General features: G+C 44.9%; 1 protein-coding gene across 1 annotated transcript; it reads left to right on the top strand.

Annotated features, from left to right (window-relative positions):
* Window positions 1-2178: 2178 nt before the first annotated feature.
* On the top strand, window positions 2179-22121 carry LOC142304349 (mitochondrial adenyl nucleotide antiporter SLC25A23-like). The gene is made up of 10 exons (XM_075346654.1): window positions 2179-2610; window positions 14515-14641; window positions 15003-15090; window positions 15719-15830; window positions 18722-18880; window positions 18958-19110; window positions 19903-20010; window positions 20088-20255; window positions 20339-20492; window positions 20597-22121. The coding sequence occupies exons 1-10, from the start codon at window positions 2464-2466 to the stop codon at window positions 20779-20781; spliced, it is 1401 nt and encodes a 466-aa protein (XP_075202769.1). The 5' UTR covers window positions 2179-2463; the 3' UTR covers window positions 20782-22121.
* Window positions 22122-22708: the final 587 nt, after the last annotated feature.

The raw sequence follows: 22708 nt of genomic DNA, 5'->3' as shown, positions 1-22708 counted from the left end.
GATTTTTTTTTTGGGGGGGGGTTGGCAGATCCTCTACGAAATCCGCTTAAAAAAAAGCTTGAAAACCTCTTCTTTTTAATTCCTCCTTTCACATGAGGAGTTTCGCCTGGAAGAAAAGGAAAAGTGAGTGTCGCTACTTTGAAGTGGGTCCTGATGGAGTCTACTCCAAGCTAGTCTGCAAAAAAAAAACAAAAAAAACTCTTCCAAAACCAAATCAGAAAATGAAAAACTCCTAAAAAAAACCCAAAGGAATCTGCCTCAAAAAGCACCCAAAAAACTAAGGCAAAAAACAGTGGTGGTGCCCTGCTGTGCTCATTGTTCAGTATTCTGTTACTTTTTTAACCACTTCAGGGTTCGGAAACCACGGAACAGTCCCCAAAAAAAGTAACTTGTTCATTCTCTTTCATTTCCTGAAGCTTTTTTTTTTATACTGTATTTTTTGAACATTTTTTGAACTCCATAAGGCCGTGTGCACACTTTCCGTATTTGGTGAGTTTTTTTACGTCAGTATTTGGAGCCAAAGCCAGGAGTGGGTAAATGCAATACAGACATGGTGCCCGGGTTTCTACTTTCCCTCTGATCGGTCCATTCCTGGTTTTGGCTACAAATACTGAAGTAAAAAACTCACCAAATACTCAACGTGTGAACGAGGCCTAAAGCAATGGAAGAAAATGCTAACTTTTTTTTTGTATCAAAAATACGAAAGAAATGCACAAAAAAGGCCCCACTCCTACATTATGTGGTGCAGGGTGAACATATGGCCGAAATAGAGGCGTTTTTTATAAGTGGTTTGCTCTAAGGCCCTGTGCACATGGTGCAGTTTATGATGCTTTTTTTGGGGTGCAGTTTATCTTGTAGTTTGTTGCCCACATCTCCTTCTCTCAGCACAGTCAATGAGAATTCTGGAATGCTGTGCACACACTGCTTCTTTTTTCCTTGCAGTATTAGGTGCAGAAAATGATCTGCAGCGTGTCAATTGTTGGTGCGTTTTTTCCCTGCGGTTTTTTTTAGCCCTTCCAGGTGTTGATTTAACAAAAAAAGATTGCATGGCACAAAAAGGCACCAAAAAATGCACGAAAAAATGCACCAAAAATACAACAAAAACCGCACCAAAAATGCACCAAAAACACGACAAAAAATGCACCAAAATATGCACCAAAACCAGAAAAAACGCACCAAAACACTGCACCAAGACATGCACCAAAAACAGAAAAAACACCAAAAAACACACCCAAATATCACACCTAACAGACAACAAAAAAAACACACCAAAAACACCACACCAAACAAAAATATTCACCAAAAATTGCACCAAAAAAAAAAAAAAATGCCCCAAAACACCACTGCAAAAAATACGCACCAAAAATACTACAAAAAGTTCCAAAACACAACAAAAAACACACTAAAAGCAGAACAAAAAAAATGCACCAAAAACCACCAAAAATTGCACCAAAAACAATGAAAAAACACACCAAAAAATGCACCAAAAACACCGCCCTAAAAGCACAAAAAAAAATCACCAAAAGCACAACAAAAATTGCACCAAAAACACAACCAAAAAAAACACAAGAAACACTCCAAAAATTGCACCAAAAACAAAAAAAACGCACCAAAAACAACATAAAACACACCAAAGAAAAGCACCAAAATTGCACCCAAAAAACTCCAAAAAAAGCACAAAAAAGTGCCAAAAACAGAACAAAAAATGCACCAAAAAAAACTCATCAAAAATTGCACAACAAAAAAAATTAAAAAAAATGTACCAAAAACCACAAAAAAATCCACCAAAACACCTTACCAAAAACACAACAAAGAAAAGCACAAAAACGCACGCATGCTTTTTTTGTTGCATTTTTCGGCCACGAGGTGCAGTTTTGGTGCAGGGATTTTCTGCAGCGTGTGCACGTAGCCTAAAGCAGCTCTTCCTATTAGCTCTATCATAGAACCACTTTTTGTTCAGTTTTTTTTCCTCTGCTTCCAAAGTTTAAAAAAAAAAAAACAAAAAAAAAAACAAAACACCTCCTGGTGAGAGAAAAGAAAGCGCAGGAGATTCCTTTGCAGTGGATCCTGATGGATCCGCTCCGGTACAGTGACCACCGAGAGAAAAGCGTCTCAGAGGAGTAAAAAACTGCACCGTGACTCCCCCCCCAACAACGCAGCGTGTGAATGTAGCCAGGAGCGTTCTGCGAGCAGCGCACCCACATGGCTGTCCGTGCTGCAGACACCTCTCCTGTGCCGGGACTGCTGCGGTAGACGCTCTGTAATCACTCAGGACTACAAGTCCCAGCAGGCTCAGCGTCCTGGCAGCAGTCGCTGGAGCAGAGTCCCGGCTGCGAGGCGGCAGCTCCCCGCTGGAGACAGGACGCGGGAGGGCCCGGCACACACACTATTCACACACCAGGCTACAGCGCTCAGCGTGCCGCAGCCGGGACAGGCTCCCCGGGGCCACCGGCTCCCACCGACATGGAGGACCCGGAGGCGGACAGAGAGCGGAGGTACGCGGCGCTCTTCAGCCAGCTGGACGTCAACAAGGACGGACATGTGGACATCAACGAGCTGCGGGAAGGGCTGGAGGCGCTGGGCATGAGAGGCTGCGGCAACGCGGAGCAGGTGAGTGCGGGCTGTGCACTGTGTGTGTATACTGTGTGCACTGTGTGTGTATACTGTGTGCACTGTGTATGTATACTGTGTGCACTGTGTATGTATACTGTGTGCACTGTGTATGTATACTGTGTGCACTGTGTATGTATACTGTGTGCACTGTGTATGTATACTGTGTGCACTGTGTATGTATACTGTGTGCACTGTGTATGTATACTGTGTGTATAGGGTATGTATACTGTGTGCACTGTGTATGTATACTGTGTGTATAGGGTATGTATACTGTGTGCACTGTGTATGTATACTGTGTGCACTGTGTATGTATACTGTGTGCACTGTGTATGTATACTGTGTGTATAGGGTATGTATACTGTGTGCACTGTGTATGTATACTGTGTGTATAGGGTATGTATACTGTGTGCACTGTGTGTGTATACTGTGTGCACTGTGTATGTATACTGTGTGCACTGTGTATGTATACTGTGTGCACTGTGTATGTATACTGTGTGCACTGTGTATGTATACTGTGTGCACTGTGTGTGTATACTGTGTGCACTGTGTATGTATACTGTGTGCACTGTGTGTGTATACTGTGTGCACTGTGTATGTATACTGTGTGCACTGTGTGTGTATACTGTGTGCACTGTGTATGTATACTGTGTGCACTGTGTGTGTATACTGTGTGCACTGTGTGTGTATACTGTGTGCACTGTGTGTGTATACTGTGTGCACTGTGTGTGTATACTGTGTGCACTGTGTGTGTATACTGTGTGCACTGTGTGTGTATACTGTGTGCACTGTGTGTGTATACTGTGTGCACTGTGTGTGTATACTGTGTGCACTGTGTGTGTATACTGTGTGCACTGTGTGTGTATACTGTGTGTGTATACTGTGTGCACTGTGTGTGTATACTGTGTGCACTGTGTATGTATACTGTGTGCACTGTGTATGTATACTGTGTGCACTGTGTATGTATACTGTGTGCACTGTGTGTGTATACTGTGTGCACTGTGTATGTATACTGTGTGCACTGTGTATGTATACTGTGTGCACTGTGTGTGTATACTGTGTGCACTGTGTATGTATACTGTGTGCACTGTGTATGTATACTGTGTGCACTGTGTGTGTATACTGTGTGCACTGTGTGTGTATACTGTGTGCACTGTGTGTGTATACTGTGTGCACTGTGTATGTATACTGTGTGCACTGTGTATGTATACTGTGTGCACTGTGTATGTATACTGTGTGCACTGTGTGTGTATACTGTGTGCACTGTGTGTGTATACTGTGTGCACTGTGTATGTATACTGTGTGCACTGTGTATGTATACTGTGTGCACTGTGTATGTATACTGTGTGCACTGTGTATGTATACTGTGTGCACTGTGTATGTATACTGTGTGCACTGTGTATGTATACTGTGTGCACTGTGTATGTATACTGTGTGCACTGTGTATGTATACTGTGTGCACTGTGTATGTATACTGTGTGCACTGTGTATGTATACTGTGTGCACTGTGTATGTATACTGTGTGAACTGTGTATGTATACTGTGTGAACTGTGTATGTATACTGTGTGCACTGTGTATGTATACTGTGTGCACTGTATGTATACTGTGTGCACTGTGTATGTATACTGTGTGCACTGTATGTATACTGTGTGCACTGTGTATGTATACTGTGTGCACTGTATGTATACTGTGTGCACTGTGTATGTATACTGTGTGCACTGTATGTATACTGTGTGCACTGTGTATGTATACTGTGTGCACTGTGTGTGTATACTGTGTGCACTGTGTGTGTATACTGTGTGCACTGTGTGTGTATACTGTGTGCACTGTGTGTGTATACTGTGTGCACTGTGTATGTATACTGTGTGCACTGTGTGTGTATACTGTGTGCACTGTGTGTGTATACTGTGTGCACTGTGTATGTATACTGTGTGCACTGTGTATGTATACTGTGTGCACTGTGTGTGTATACTGTGTGCACTGTGTGTGTATACTGTGTGCACTGTGTGTGTATACTGTGTGCACTGTGTATGTATACTGTGTGCACTGTGTATGTATACTGTGTGCACTGTGTATGTATACTGTGTGCACTGTGTATGTATACTGTGTGCACTGTATGTATACTGTGTGCACTGTATGTATACTGTGTGCACTGTATGTATACTGTGTGCACTGTATGTATACTGTGTGCACTGTGTATGTATACTGTGTGCACTGTGTATGTATACTGTGTGCACTGTGTATGTATACTGTGTGCACTGTGTATGTATACTGTGTGCACTGTGTATGTATACTGTGTGCACTGTGTGTGTATACTGTGTGCACTGTGTGTGTATACTGTGTGCACTGTATGTATACTGTGTGCACTGTGTATGTATACTGTGTGCACTGTGTATGTATACTGTGTGCACTGTGTATGTATACTGTGTGCACTGTGTATGTATACTGTGTGCACTGTGTATGTATACTGTGTGCACTGTGTATGTATACTGTGTGCACTGTGTATGTATACTGTGTGCACTGTGTATGTATACTGTGTGTGCACTGTGTATGTATACTGTGTGCACTGTGTGTGTATACTGTGTGCACTGTGTATGTATACTGTGTGCACTGTGTGTGTATACTGTGTGCACTGTGTGTGTATACTGTGTGCACTGTGTGTGTATACTGTGTGCACTGTGTGTGTATGCTGTGTGCACTGTGTGTGTATGCTGTGTGCACTGTGTGTGTATGCTGTGTGCACTGTGTGTGTATGCTGTGTGCACTGTGTGTGTATGCTGTGTGCACTGTGTGTGTATGCTGTGTGCACTGTGTGTGTATGCTGTGTGCACTGTGTGTGTATACTGTGTGCACTGTGTGTGTATACTGTGTGCACTGTGTGTGTATACTGTGTGCACTGTGTGTGTATACTGTGTGCACTGTGTATGTATACTGTGTGCACTGTGTATGTATACTGTGTGCACTGTGTATGTATACTGTGTGCACTGTGTATGTATACTGTGTGCACTGTGTATGTATACTGTGTGCACTGTGTATGTATACTGTGTGCACTGTGTGTGTATACTGTGTGCACTGTGTGTGTATACTGTGTGCACTGTGTGTGTATACTGTGTGCACTGTATGTATACTGTGTGCACTGTATGTATACTGTGTGCACTGTGTATGTATACTGTGTGCACTGTGTATGTATACTGTGTGCACTGTGTATGTATACTGTGTGCACTGTGTATGTATACTGTGTGCACTGTGTATGTATACTGTGTGTGCACTGTGTATGTATACTGTGTGTGCACTGTGTATGTATACTGTGTGTGCACTGTGTATGTATACTGTGTGTGCACTGTGTATGTATGCTGTGTGCACTGTGTGTGTATGCTGTGTGCACTGTGTATGTATGCTGTGTGCACTGTGTGTGTATGCTGTGTACACTGTGTGTGTATGCTGTGTGCACTGTGTATGTATGCTGTGTGCACTGTGTATGTATACTGTGTGTATAGGGTATGTATACTGTGTGCACTGTGTATGTATACTGTGTGCACTGTGTATGTATACTGTGTGTATAGGGTATGTATACTGTGTGCACTGTGTATGTATACTGTGTGCACTGTGTGTGTATACTGTGTGCACTGTGTGTGTATACTGTGTGCACTGTGTGTGTATACTGTGTGCACTGTGTGTGTATACTGTGTGCACTGTGTGTGTATACTGTGTGCACTGTGTATGTATACTGTGTGCACTGTGTATGTATACTGTGTGCACTGTGTATGTATACTGTGTGCACTGTGTATGTATACTGTGTGCACTGTGTATGTATACTGTGTGTATAGGGTATGTATACTGTGTGCACTGTGTATGTATACTGTGTGCACTGTGTGTGTATACTGTGTGCACTGTGTGTGTATACTGTGTGCACTGTGTGTGTATACTGTGTGCACTGTGTGTGTATACTGTGTGCACTGTGTATGTATACTGTGTGCACTGTGTATGTATACTGTGTGCACTGTGTGTGTATACTGTGTGCACTGTGTATGTATACTGTGTGCACTGTGTGTGTATACTGTGTGCACTGTGTGTGTATACTGTGTGCACTGTGTATGTATACTGTGTGCACTGTGTATGTATACTGTGTGCACTGTGTATGTATACTGTGTGCACTGTGTATGTATACTGTGTGCACTGTGTATGTATACTGTGTGCACTGTGTATGTATACTGTGTGCACTGTGTATGTATACTGTGTGCACTGTGTATGTATACTGTGTGCACTGTGTATGTATACTGTGTGTGCACTGTGTATGTATACTGTGTGCACTGTGTATGTATACTGTGTGTATACTGTGTGCACTGTGTGTGTATACTGTGTGCACTGTGTGTGTATACTGTGTGCACTGTGTGTGTATACTGTGTGCACTGTGTGTGTATACTGTGTGCACTGTGTGTGTATACTGTGTGCACTGTGTGTGTATACTGTGTGCACTGTGTGTGTATACTGTGTGCACTGTGTGTGTATACTGTGTGCACTGTGTATGTATACTGTGTGCACTGTGTATGTATACTGTGTGTATAGGGTATGTATACTGTGTGTATAGGGTATGTATACTGTGTGCACTGTGTATGTATACTGTGTGCACTGTGTATGTATACTGTGTGCACTGTGTATGTATACTGTGTGCACTGTGTATGTATACTGTGTGCACTGTGTATGTATACTGTGTGCACTGTGTGTGTATACTGTGTGCACTGTGTGTGTATACTGTGTGCACTGTGTGTGTATACTGTGTGCACTGTGTATGTATACTGTGTGCACTGTGTATGTATACTGTGTATGTATACTGTGTGCACTGTGTATGTATACTGTGTATGTATACTGTGTGCACTGTGTATGTATACTGTGTGCACTGTGTGTGTATACTGTGTGCACTGTGTGTGTATACTGTGTGCACTGTGTGTGTATACTGTGTGCACTGTGTGTGTATACTGTGTGCACTGTGTATGTATACTGTGTATGTATACTGTGTGCACTGTGTATGTATACTGTGTATGTATACTGTGTGCACTGTGTATGTATACTGTGTATGTATACTGTGTGCACTGTGTATGTATACTGTGTATGTATACTGTGTGCACTGTGTATGTATACTGTGTGCACTGTGTATGTATACTGTGTGCACTGTGTGTGTATACTGTGTGCACTGTGTGTGTATACTGTGTGCACTGTGTGTGTATACTGTGTGCACTGTGTATGTATACTGTGTGCACTGTGTGTGTATACTGTGTGCACTGTGTGTGTATACTGTGAGCACTGTGTGTGTATACTGTGTGCACTGTGTATGTATACTGTGTGCACTGTGTGTGTATACTGTGTGCACTGTGTGTGTATACTGTGTGCACTGTGTATGTATACTGTGTGCACTGTGTATGTATACTGTGTGCACTGTGTATGTATACTGTGTGCACTGTGTATGTATACTGTGTGCACTGTGTATGTATACTGTGTGCACTGTATGTATACTGTGTGCACTGTGTATGTATACTGTGTGCACTGTGTATGTATACTGTGTGCACTGTGTATGTATACTGTGTGCACTGTGTATGTATACTGTGTGCACTGTGTATGTATACTGTGTGCACTGTATGTATACTGTGTGCACTGTGTATGTATACTGTGTGCACTGTGTGTGTATACTGTGTGCACTGTGTATGTATACTGTGTGCACTGTGTATGTATACTGTGTGCACTGTGTGTGTATACTGTGTGCACTGTGTGTGTATACTGTGTGCACTGTGTATGTATACTGTGTGCACTGTGTGTGTATACTGTGTGCACTGTGTATGTATACTGTGTGCACTGTGTATGTATACTGTGTGCACTGTGTATGTATACTGTGTGCACTGTGTGTGTATACTGTGTGCACTGTGTGTGTATACTGTGTGCACTGTGTATGTATACTGTGTGCACTGTGTATGTATACTGTGTGCACTGTGTGTGTATACTGTGTGCACTGTGTGTGTATACTGTGTGCACTGTGTGTGTATACTGTGTGCACTGTGTGTGTATACTGTGTGCACTGTGTGTGTATACTGTGTGCACTGTGTGTGTATACTGTGTGCACTGTGTGTGTATACTGTGTGCACTGTGTGTGTATACTGTGTGCACTGTGTGTGTATACTGTGTGCACTGTGTGTGTATACTGTGTGCACTGTGTGTGTATACTGTGTGCACTGTGTATGTATACTGTGTGCACTGTGTATGTATACTGTGTGCACTGTGTATGTATACTGTGTGTATAGGGTATGTATACTGTGTGTATAGGGTATGTATACTGTGTGCACTGTGTATGTATACTGTGTGCACTGTGTATGTATACTGTGTGCACTGTGTATGTATACTGTGTGCACTGTGTATGTATACTGTGTGCACTGTGTATGTATACTGTGTGCACTGTGTGTGTATACTGTGTGCACTGTGTGTGTATACTGTGTGCACTGTGTGTGTATACTGTGTGCACTGTGTGTGTATACTGTGTGCACTGTGTATGTATACTGTGTGCACTGTGTATGTATACTGTGTATGTATACTGTGTGCACTGTGTATGTATACTGTGTATGTATACTGTGTGCACTGTGTATGTATACTGTGTGTGTATACTGTGTGCACTGTGTGTGTATACTGTGTGCACTGTGTGTGTATACTGTGTGCACTGTGTGTGTATACTGTGTGCACTGTGTGTGTATACTGTGTGCACTGTGTATGTATACTGTGTATGTATACTGTGTGCACTGTGTATGTATACTGTGTATGTATACTGTGTGCACTGTGTATGTATACTGTGTATGTATACTGTGTGCACTGTGTATGTATACTGTGTATGTATACTGTGTGCACTGTGTATGTATACTGTGTATGTATACTGTGTGCACTGTGTATGTATACTGTGTATGTATACTGTGTGCACTGTGTATGTATACTGTGTATGTATACTGTGTGCACTGTGTATGTATACTGTGTGCACTGTGTATGTATACTGTGTGCACTGTGTGTGTATACTGTGTGCACTGTGTGTGTATACTGTGTGCACTGTGTGTGTATACTGTGTGCACTGTGTGTGTATACTGTGTGCACTGTGTGTGTATACTGTGTGCACTGTGTGTGTATACTGTGTGCACTGTGTATGTATACTGTGTGCACTGTGTGTGTATACTGTGTGCACTGTGTGTGTATACTGTGTGCACTGTGTATGTATACTGTGTGCACTGTGTATGTATACTGTGTGCACTGTGTATGTATACTGTGTGCACTGTATGTATACTGTGTGCACTGTGTATGTATACTGTGTGAACTGTGTATGTATACTGTGTGCACTGTGTATGTATACTGTGTGCACTGTATGTATACTGTGTGCACTGTGTATGTATACTGTGTGCACTGTGTATGTATACTGTGTGCACTGTGTGTGTATACTGTGTGCACTGTGTATGTATACTGTGTGCACTGTGTGTGTATACTGTGTGCACTGTGTATGTATACTGTGTGCACTGTGTGTGTATACTGTGTGCACTGTGTATGTATACTGTGTGCACTGTGTGTGTATACTGTGTGCACTGTGTGTGTATACTGTGTGCACTGTGTGTGTATACTGTGTGCACTGTGTGTGTATACTGTGTGCACTGTGTATGTATACTGTGTGCACTGTGTGTGTATACTGTGTGCACTGTGTGTGTATACTGTGTGCACTGTATGTATACTGTGTGCACTGTGTATGTATACTGTGTGCACTGTGTATGTATACTGTGTGCACTGTATGTATACTGTGTGCACTGTGTATGTATACTGTGTGCACTGTGTATGTATACTGTGTGCACTGTGTGTGTATACTGTGTGCACTGTATGTATACTGTGTGCACTGTGTATGTATACTGTGTGCACTGTGTATGTATACTGTGTGCACTGTGTATGTATACTGTGTGCACTGTGTATGTATACTGTGTGCACTGTGTATGTATACTGTGTGCACTGTGTATGTATACTGTGTGTGCACTGTGTATGTATACTGTGTGTGCACTGTGTATGTATACTGTGTGTGCACTGTGTGTGTATACTGTGTGCACTGTGTGTGTATACTGTGTGCACTGTGTGTGTATACTGTGTGCACTGTGTGTGTATACTGTGTGCACTGTGTGTGTATACTGTGTGCACTGTGTGTGTATACTGTGTGCACTGTGTGTGTATGCTGTGTGCACTGTGTATGTATGCTGTGTGCACTGTGTATGTATGCTGTGTGCACTGTGTATGTATACTGTGTGCACTGTGTATGTATACTGTGTGTATAGGGTATGTATACTGTGTGCACTGTGTATGTATACTGTGTGCACTGTGTATGTATACTGTGTGCACTGTGTATGTATACTGTGTGCACTGTGTATGTATACTGTGTGTATAGGGTATGTATACTGTGTGCACTGTGTATGTATACTGTGTGCACTGTGTATGTATACTGTGTGCACTGTGTATGTATACTGTGTGCACTGTGTGTGTATACTGTGTGCACTGTGTATGTATACTGTGTGCACTGTGTGTGTATACTGTGTGCACTGTGTGTGTATACTGTGTGCACTGTGTATGTATACTGTGTGCACTGTGTATGTATACTGTGTGCACTGTGTATGTATACTGTGTGCACTGTGTATGTATACTGTGTGCACTGTGTATGTATACTGTGTGCACTGTGTATGTATACTGTGTGCACTGTGTATGTATACTGTGTGCACTGTGTATGTATACTGTGTGCACTGTGTATGTATACTGTGTGCACTGTGTATGTATACTGTGTGCACTGTGTATGTATACTGTGTGCACTGTGTATGTATACTGTGTGCACTGTGTATGTATACTGTGTGCACTGTGTATGTATACTGTGTGCACTGTGTATGTATACTGTGTGTATAGGGTATGTATACTGTGTGCACTGTGTATGTATACTGTGTGCACTGTGTATGTATACTGTGTGCACTGTGTATGTATACTGTGTGCACTGTGTATGTATACTGTGTGCACTGTGTATGTATACTGTGTGCACTGTGTATGTATACTGTGTGTACTGTGTATGTATACTGTGTGCACTGTGTATGTATACTGTGTGCACTGTGTATGTATACTGTGTGTATAGGGTATGTATACTGTGTGTATAGGGTATGTATACTGTGTGCACTGTGTATGTATACTGTGTGCACTGTGTATGTATACTGTGTGCACTGTGTATGTATACTGTGTGCACTGTGTATGTATACTGTGTGCACTGTGTATGTATACTGTGTGCACTGTGTATGTATACTGTGTGCACTGTGTATGTATACTGTGTGCACTGTGTATGTATACTGTGTGCACTGTGTATGTATACTGTGTGCACTGTGTATGTATACTGTGTGCACTGTGTATGTATACTGTGTGCACTGTGTATGTATACTGTGTGTACTGTGTATGTATACTGTGTGCACTGTGTATGTATACTGTGTGCACTGTGTATGTATACTGTGTGTATAGGGTATGTATACTGTGTGTATAGGGTATGTATACTGTGTGCACTGTGTATGTATACTGTGTGCACTGTGTATGTATACTGTGTGCACTGTGTATGTATACTGTGTGCACTGTGTATGTATACTGTGTGCACTGTGTATGTATACTGTGTGCACTGTGTATGTATGCTGTGTGCACTGTGTATGTATGCTGTGTGCACTGTGTATGTATGCTGTGTGCACTGTGTATGTATGCTGTGTGCACTGTGTATGTATGCTGTGTGCACTGTGTATGTATGCTGTGTGCACTGTGTATGTATGCTGTGTGCACTGTGTATGTATGCTGTGTGCACTGTGTATGTATACTGTGTGCACTGTGTATGTATACTGTGTGCACTGTGTATGTATACTGTGTGCACTGTGTATGTATACTGTGTGCACTGTGTATGTATACTGTGTGCACTGTGTATGTATACTGTGTGCACTGTGTATGTATACTGTGTGCACTGTGTATGTATACTGTGTGCACTGTGTATGTATACTGTGTGCACTGTGTATGTATACTGTGTGCACTGTGTATGTATACTGTGTGCACTGTGTATGTATACTGTGTGCACTGTGTATGTATACTGTGTGCACTGTGTATGTATACTGTGTGCACTGTGTATGTATACTGTGTGCACTGTGTATGTATACTGTGTGCACTGTGTATGTATACTGTGTGTATAGGGTATGTATACTGTGTGCACTGTGTGTGTATACTGTGTGCACTGTGTGTGTATACTGTGTGCACTGTGTGTGTATACTGTGTGCACTGTGTGTGTATACTGTGTGCACTGTGTGTGTATACTGTGTGCACTGTGTGTGTATACTGTGTGCACTGTGTGTGTATACTGTGTGCACTGTGTGTGTATACTGTGTGCACTGTGTGTGTATACTGTGTGCACTGTGTGTGTATACTGTGTGCACTGTGTGTGTATACTGTGTGCACTGTGTGTGTATACTGTGTGCACTGTGTGTGTATACTGTGTGCACTGTGTGTGTATACTGTGTGCACTGTGTGTGTATACTGTGTGCACTGTGTGTGTATACTGTGTGCACTGTGTGTGTATACTGTGTGCACTGTGTGTGTATTGTGTGTGTGTATACTGTGTGCACTGTGTGTGTATACTGTGTGCACTGTGTGTATACTGTGTGCACTGTGTGTGTATACTGTGTGCACTGTGTGTGTATACTGTGTGCACTGTGTGTGTATACTGTGTGCACTGTGTGTGTATACTGTGTGCACTGTGTGTGTATACTGTGTGCACTGTGTGTGTATACTGTATGTGTCTATATTGTGTGGATAGTGTGTATATATTGGTGTGTACGGTGTATACTGTGTGTATAGGGTATGTATACTGTGTGTATGTATACTGTGTGTATAGGGTATGTATACTGTGTGCTCTGTGTGTATAGGGTATGTATACTGTGTGTGTGTATAGGGTATGTATACTGTGTGTGTGTATAGGGTATGTATACTGTGTGCACTGTGTGTATACTGTGTGTATAGGGTATGTATACTGTATGTATACTGTATGTGTGTATAGATGTACAATGTGTCTATATTGTGTGGATAGTGTGTATGGTGTATACTGTGTGTACTGTGTGTACAGTGTATGTATACTGACTGTATATACTGTGTATGCATATACTGTGTGTGTGTACTTTGTATATAATGTGTGTGTACTGTGTATATATACTGACTGTATATACGATGTGTATATACTGTGTGTACAGTGTGTATACTGTGTGTGTATGTATAGTGTATGTATACTGATTGCATGTACTGTGTGTTTGTGTGTGCTATGTATATTCTGTGCATACTATGTGTATACTGCACATAGGGTATGTATACTTTGTGTACTATGTGTATACTGTGTGTACAGTGTACTGTATGCATACTAACTGTTTATACGGTGTGTGTATATTGTGTGTACACTATGTATACTGTGTATATTGTGTGTACACTATGTATACTGTGTATATTGTGTGTACAGTATGTATACTATGTGTATACAGTGTGTATAGAATATGTATACTGTGTGTGCATAGTTTGTATAGTATATGTATGCTGTGTGTAGTGTGTGTGTATAGTATATGTATACTGTCTGTGTACTATGTGCATACTGGGGACGGCCCTCCAGCACTATAGGTGTGGGGATACTCCGGAATAGACACTGACATTCTTATGTCTGTACACTGCAGTCAGTCATGGTGAGGTGTTGTACACTGTTGCGGTACTACAATGTATGGACACTGCACTCGCCAGCTCCTCTGTACGCGGTGGACACGGGGCTCTGCTATACACAGGACATGGTCACATATATCCCTCCTCTTCTGCTGCAGGAGATCCTCCGGGTCGGGGACATTGATCAGGACGGGCAGCTGGATTTTGACGAGTTCACCCGATACCTGGCGGACAGAGAGAAGCGGCTCCTGATCATGTTCACCAGCCTGGACCGCAACAGCGATGGTGTGTATACATGACACGTCCGTAATCATATCCGCCCTCCGGCCGGGGGCAGTGACAGGCGCCGTGACGTCCCCCCTCCAGTAATAGTGCAGAGCACACAGACAGTAACTGATCCGGGGACGTATCCCCCCGCTGCGCCCCCCCCCCCCCCCGGTATGCCCCCTGCAGTCACAGGCCGGAGCCCGAGGCTGCACCACTGAGACGTCAGCCGCAGTCTGCGGGGGTCACCACCGCGCACATTAGTCATAGCCACAGCGGACGGAGCCTGGGCCGGTGCCAACCTCCAGTATCAGTGCAGCCCCTCCGTGTCCGGCTCCCGGGAAAGCTGGGTGTCCGCTCATATCACCGTTCTCTCTTCCAGGTCGAATCGATGCATCTGAGATCCAGGAATGTTTCCACGGCCTCGGGGTCCACATCACCCTGACCCAGGCCAACAAGATCCTGCAAAGGTGAGCGGGAAGGTGACCAGACCTCCGTGCACTCGCCCCCTGCGGACTGTTTCCACTCGCCCCCTGCGGACTGTTTCCACTCGCCCCCTGCGGACTGTTTCCACTCCCGCTCTGCTCCTGCACATCCGTCATTCTGCTTCCCCCATTGTTATCTTTGCAATCAGAGATGTGGTAATAGTGTAGAGACCGCCGGCCCCAGCTGCTGGGTACAAACAGGCAGCACAGAGTATTTCAGGAGGCAGGCATTTTGATAATGGCCGTACTCCTCCATGCTTTGCACTGCAGCTTTGCTTGATAGGATCGGCTGGTGTGAATGCAGTTACCAAATATGCTCAGTTATCAGATAACTGTATGTTCTCAACAGTAGTGAAAACACCAGAGTCCTGCATCTGTCATGTGGCGCCTGATGGAGCCGTTACTTCATCCTTTTTTATGGTAAAATACCGCCAAATCCCGCATTATTCTGCCCATGAAATATGATGGTAACTGTCATGGCGGCTCGTGACGAAAGTGTGAACAGAGCCTGACTCCGCTGCTGCAATGCTGCCACCTGGTGGAGCTCGTCGTCATCACAGCCCTGTAATCTAAACCCTTGCACTTTCATTTTTATTTTTTGGCCGGTGCGCAGCATGGACCGCGATGGCACATTAACCATCGACTGGCTGGAGTGGAGGGATCATTTCCTGCTGAATCCCCTGCACAATATGGAGGACGTGGTGACTTACTGGAAGCATTCCTCTGTGAGTACAGGCAAATCTGCGCACTAGGAGGGAACGTCAGCGGTCCGGTCCCCCCCCCTCCAGCAGGGGTAAAGCATTTGTATTCAGCCCCCCTGAGTCAATGCTTTGTAGGACCACCTTTCCCTGCAGTTACTGTTGCAGTCTTTTGGGGGATGCCTCCCCAGCTTTGCACATCTACAGGTGACATTTCCCCCCTTCTTCTTTGTACATCTACAGGTGACATTTTTGCCCCTTCTTCTTTGTACTTCTACAGGTGACATTTTTGCCCCTTCTTTATACATCTACAGGTGACATTTTTGCCCCTTCTTCTTTGTACTTCTACAGGTGACATTTTTGCCCCTTCTTTATACATCTACAGGTGACATTTTTGCCCCTTCTTCTTTGTACTTCTACAGGTAACATTTTTGCCCCTTTTTTGTCGTACTTTTACAGGTAACATTTTTGCCCCTTTTTCGTCGTACTTTTACAGGTGACATTTTTGCCCCATCTTCTTTGCACATCTACAGGTGATATTTTTTCCTCCTTCTTTGTACATCTACAGGTGACATTTTTGCCTCTTTTTCGTCGTACTTTTACAGGTGACATTTTTGCCCCTTCTTTGTACATCTACAGGTGACATTTTTGCCCCATCTTCTTTGTACATCTACAGGTGACATTTTTGCCCCTTCTTCTTTGTACATCTACAGGTGACATTTTTGCCCCTTCTTCTTTGTACATCTACAGGTGACATTTTTGCCCCTTCTTCTTTGTACATCTACAGGTGACATTTTTGCCCCTTCTTCTTTGTACATCTACAGGTGACATTTTTGCCCCTTCTTCTTTGTACATCTACAGGTGACATTTTTGCCCCTTCTTCTTTGTACATCTACAGGTGACATTTTCCCCCTTCTTTGTGCATCTAAAGGTGACATTTTCCCCCTTCTTTGCACATCTACAGGTGACATTTTCCCCTTCTTCTTTGTACATCTACAGGTGACATTTTTGCCCCTTCTTCTTTGTACATCTACAGGTGACATTTTTGCCCCTTCTTCTTTGTACATCTACAGGTGACATTTTTGCCCCTTCTTCTTTGTACATCTACAGGTGACATTTTTGCCCCTTCTTCTTTGTACATCTACAGGTGACATTTTTGCCCCTTCTTCTTTGTACATCTACAGGTGACATTTTTGCCCCTTCTTCTTTGTACATCTACAGGTGACATTTTTGCCCCTTCTTCTTTGTACATCTACAGGTGACATTTTTGCCCCTTCTTCTTTGTACATCTACAGGTGACATTTTTGCCCCTTCTTCTTTGTACATCTACAGGTGACATTTTTGCCCCTTCTTCTTTGTACATCTACAGGTGACATTTTTGCCCCATCTTCTTTGTACATCTACAGGTGACATTTTTGCCCCATCTTCTTTGTACATCTACAGGTGACATTTTTGCCCCTTCTTCTTTGTACATCTACAGGTGACATTTTTGCCCCTTCTTCTTTGTACATCTACAGGTGACATTTTTGCCCCTTCTTCTTTGTACATCTACAGGTGACATTTTCCCCCTTCTTTGTGCATCTAAAGGTGACATTTTCCCCCTTCTTTGCACATCTACAGGTGACATTTTCCCCTTCTTCTTTGTACATCTACAGGTGACATTTCCCCCTTCTTCTTCACTCTCACTCAGTGAGTTTGGATGGAGACATTTGTGATAAGCAATCTTCACGTCTTGTCACAGATTCTCACTGGGATTAAGGTCTGGACTGTGACTGGGCCGCTCACACACAGGAATGTTCTCTGCTCTAAACCCCCCCCATTGTAGCTCTGTCAGGATGTTTAGGGCCATTGTCCTGCTGGGAGGTGAATTTACATCGCAGTCTTTCCTCAGGTTTTCCTCCAGGATTGCCCTGTATTTAGCTCCATCCATCTTCCCATCACCTCTGACCAACTTCCCTGCCTCTGCTGAAGAAAAGACTCCCCACAGCAGTATGCTGCCTCCACCATGTGTGACGGTGGGGATGGTGTTTTTCAGGGTGATGGGCAGGGTTAGTTTTCTGACTCACATTTAGCCCAAAAAAGTTCTGATCTGACCAAATCACCTTTTCCCACATGCTCACTGTGTCCTCTAAATGGCTTATTGTAAACTGCAAACGGGACCTCTTATGGGTTTTTGTTTTCAAAAATGTCTTTCTTCTTGCCACTCTTCTATAAAGGGCAGATTTGCGGAGTATAGGACTAATAGCCATCCTGTGGACAGATTCTCCCCCTGAGATGTGATCTCTGCGGCTCCTCCAGTGACCATGGGTGCCTCAGCTACTTCTCTAATTAGTGCTGTCCTTTTTGGGATGTCAGTTTAGGTGGAAGGCCATGTCTTGGTAGGTTTGCTGTTCTGTACTCCTTCCATTTTTGGATGATGGATTGAACAGTGCTCCGTGAGATGTTCAGAGCTTGAGCTATTGTTTATAACCTAACCCTTCATTACGCTTCTCCACAACTTTATCCTTGACCTGTCCGGTGTGTTCCTTGGTTTTCATGATGCCGTTTGATCCCTATTGGTCTCAACAAACCTCTGAGGTCTTCACAGAACGTCTGAAGTTATACTGAGAAGAAATTACACACAGGAGGAATCAACTTACTAATTATGTGTTGTCTGAGGGTAATTGGTCACTCAGGATTTTATTTCGGGGCACCAGACTCCAAGGGGCTGAATACAAATGCATGTCCCAATTTCCAGATTTATATTTCTAAAACCAGGTATTAACCCCTTTACAAATCACAAACACTTGTACTTAGTGTCTTTATAAACTTTCAGCACAATATGGCGGCACAATACAGAACGCTGGATGACTGTTTGGCACAATATGGCGGCACAGTATGTCTTGCTGTATGACTGATTGGTTTGGCTCTCATGCCAGGTGCTCGACATAGGGGAGTCGCTCGCCGTCCCTGATGAGTTTTCTCAGAAGGAGATCCGCTCCGGGACGTGGTGGAAGCAGCTTCTTGCCGGAGGGGTGGCGGGGGCCGTGTCAAGGACCGGTACAGCCCCTCTGGACAGACTAAAAGTACTAATGCAGGTAGTATACAGAGGATATGTCCATATATACGGTAAGGGAGTGTCACCGCCATGCTCATGTACTCTCCATATACTCAGGTCCATGGAACCAAGTCTGACGGTCTCTCCATGTTGAGGGGCTTGAAGGGAATGATTGAGGAGGGGGGGATCCGGTCACTCTGGCGCGGGAACGGCATAAACGTATTGAAGATCGCACCGGAATCTGCTATCAAGTTTATGGCGTACGAGCAGGTGAGCCTCTTATTCCTCCTTCATGCTTTAAACTGCAGCTTTGCTCGTTGACGGCTGTAAATGCTCACGTGAAGGCAGTTATCAGACACGGTGTCAAGGGAGAAATTTAGGTGAAGATAGCTAATGGTATCTTCATTCAGAGTATCCAGAGGAGGCACCGATCGACTTAGCTATATATCTGCGCAGATATTACTGAATCAGACAACGATCACACAAAACGTGTTCACCGTATGAGCCAATGTCAGACTGGACTCTGTATTGAAAATGACTCAATTATACAGAATGCAGCATTGACCTTGAAACTAGAACAGGGAATAGGGAGTATTCAACTCCCCAGTTTTTCCCAGTATGTTATAAAATTCCTCTCTGCTCATTATTCCTTCTTTCTGTGTGTGAAACCACTGATAAGGCTCCCAATTAACTTAATGAATATCGCCCTTGTTCATTAGTACCTTGGTTAACTCTTTCTTGTATATACAGTTTAGAATCATATTATGGCGTCTGTGCAATTGTCATATAGACAGACAGATAATTATGCAACTACATCTATATTTTAATTATTTACATACACAGATATTCTTATTACGTTTGAACAAACAATTTATAGCCCAGGCTACCTTCACAACAGCAGGGATGTTCCCATGTGTGATGCGGAGATATGCAGGGGTCCTGTGTGTGTGAGGCTGGTGGGGATCTATATGTCGGAGCCCCTGACTCTACGGATCAGCCTTGGTCTTCTGGGTAGTATCGGGCACCGGTTACGGGGGGCACTCACATGTCTGATCTTCACAGATCAAGAAGCTGATCCGTGGCCAGGATGAGACCCTGCGGGTCAGGGAGAGGTTCATCGCCGGCTCCCTGGCCGGGGCCATCGCCCAGACTCTGATCTATCCTATGGAGGTGAGGTCAGACTTTTTATTTGGGTGGGCGGATATAATGGGGAAAGTTCTGATAATCCAGCATTAATGTCTCACCAGGTCCTGAAGACGCGGCTGGCTCTCCGGCGGACCGGTCAGTACTCGGGGATGGCGGACTGCGCACGACAAATCCTGCGCACTGAGGGGGTCAGAGCGTACTTCAAGGGCTACCTCCCCAACCTGCTGGGCATTGTGCCGTACGCCGGCATCGACCTGGCAGTGTACGAGGTGAGCTCGGGCCGGGGGGTGGACAGAGATGTATATAGGGTGTATGCTCCGTGTCAGCGCCTCTCATTGTGCCCCCGATCTAGACCCTCAAGAACACATGGCTGCAGAGGTACCAGACGGGCTCCAGCCCCGACCCGGGGGTGCTGGTGTTACTGGGGTGCGGCACAATTTCTAGCACATGCGGGCAGATTGCCAGCTACCCTCTCGCCTTGGTGAGGACACGGATGCAAGCACAAGGTAAGAACAGGTCACTCCTTCCCCATTTATCAGCTGAATTGTGAATGCAGCTCTGGAGGCCTAGATCCAGGGGATATGTACATGACATTATCTCTCTATTCCAGCCTCCATCCAGGGCTCTCCGCAGCTTTCCATGGTGGCTCTGTTCCGTTACATCGTGGCCAGAGAAGGGGTCTTCGGCCTGTACCGCGGAATCGCCCCCAACTTTATGAAAGTGATACCTGCTGTCAGCATCAGCTACGTGGTCTATGAGAACATGAAGCGCGCGCTGGGGGTGACCAGCCGGTGAGGCCACTGTAACATCCCAGAAACTTGAACTTTTTTTTTATTTTTTTTAGCAAAAGAAACTAAGGACACCTCCATTTTTTGTGGCAAAAAAGGGGGTGTTCAGATTCTGCTGCAGAGCTGGGGTGCCACATGGATGGTGACACTGGGGCCGAGGGTCACGGATGGTGACAGTGGGGCCGAGGGTCACGGACTCGCCCCGAACGTCAGGTCATTTTATAATGAATGTACATTTTTCGCATGTAATTTTTATTTTGAGGTCACTGGAGGGGATCGGGGTCTACACCTGAATGTACCGCGCACTGAATGTTACTGATCACTGCACAACCGGGGACAGCCGAGCCCAGAGCAGCAGTCTGCACCCTGCGGGGACCGACCGAGGCCCAGAGCGGCAGTCTGCACCCTGCGGGGACCGGCCGAGGCCCAGAGCGGCAGTCTGCACCCTGCGGGGACCGGCCGAGGCCCAGTGAAGCGGTCTGCACCCTGCGGGGACCGGCCGAGGCCCAGAGCGGCGGTCTGCACCCTGCGGGGACCGGCCGAGGCCCAGAGCGGCGGTCTGCACCCTGCGGGGACCGGCCGAGGCCCAGAGCGGCGGTCTGCACCCTGCGGGGACCGGCCGAGGCCCAGTGAAGCTGTCTGCACCCTGCGGGGACCGGCCGAGGCCCAGTGAAGCTGTCTGCACCCTGCGGGGACCGGCCGAGGCCCAGTGAAGCAGTCTGCACCCTGCGGGGACCGGCCGAGGCCCAGTGAAGCAGTCTGCACCCTGCGGGGACCGGCCGAGGCCCGGAGCGGCGGTCTGCACCCTGCGGGTCATGCTGGGAGTTGTAGTGTGAGGCTGGCACTGCTGGGGATGATTAATTCTTCTTTTAATGAATGTTTGGGGGTCAGTGGAATGTGAATGTATTTATTGCGTCTGAGAGAGAACAGAGCTTCAGGATACGGAACAAAGAGATTATTTCCAGCCGGGTCCTGAAGAGAACAAATCCCGTCCGAGGAGCTACAACCATCGCGCCTGACCGGCTCACAAGCACGACAGATCGGACCGACGATACAGATCTGCAGAGCATTGCACAATAAAGATGTGGGTGTGCAGAGCATTGCACCACCGGCGGTGTATCCTCTGCAAAAATGCTGTGGTCGGCTGCAGAACATATCCGTCTCCTTCAGTTTTAGGGCAAGGCAGGTGACTGATCAATACTTGCAGAGCATTGCGCCTCTCCCTGCGTATAGGGCTGTAAACCGCACTGATTTTTAAATCTGCAGCATACGTACAGTACAGACCAAAAGTTTGGACACACCTTCTCATTCAAAGAGTTTTCTTTATTTTCATGACTCTGAAAATTGTAGATTCACATTGACGGCATCAAAACTATGAATTATCACATGTGGAATGAAATACTTAACAAAAAAGTGTGAAACAACTGAAAATATGTCTTATATTCTAGGGTCTTTAAAGTCGCCACCTTTTGCTTTGATTACTGCTTTGCACACTCTTGGCATTCTCTTGATGAGCTTCAAGAGGCAGTCACCGGAAATGGTTTTCACTTCACAGGTGCGCCCTGTCAGGTTTAATAAGTGGGATTTCTTGCCTTATAAATGGGGTTGGACCATCAGTTGTGTTGTGCAGAAGTCTGGTGGATACACAGCTGCTAGTCCTACTGAATAGACTGTTAGAATTTGTATTATGGCAAGAAAAAAGCAGCTAAGTAAAGAAAAACGAGTGGCCATCATTACTTTAAGAAATGAAGGTCAGTCAGTCCCAAAAATTGTGAAAACTTTGAAAGTGTCCCCAAGTGCAGTGGCAAAAACCATCAAAGGCTACAAAGAAACTGGCTCACATGAGGACCGCCCCAGGAAAGGAAGACCAAGAGTCACCTCTGCTGCGGAGGATAAGTTTATCCGAGTCACCAGCCTCAGAAATCGCAGATTAA

The sequence above is a fragment of the Anomaloglossus baeobatrachus genome, chromosome 4 (assembly GCF_048569485.1).
Source record: "Anomaloglossus baeobatrachus isolate aAnoBae1 chromosome 4, aAnoBae1.hap1, whole genome shotgun sequence".
Taxonomy (NCBI): domain Eukaryota; kingdom Metazoa; phylum Chordata; class Amphibia; order Anura; family Aromobatidae; genus Anomaloglossus; species Anomaloglossus baeobatrachus.
The sequence above is the reverse complement of the archived record's forward strand: the minus strand, read 5'-3'. Positions and strand labels throughout refer to the sequence as shown.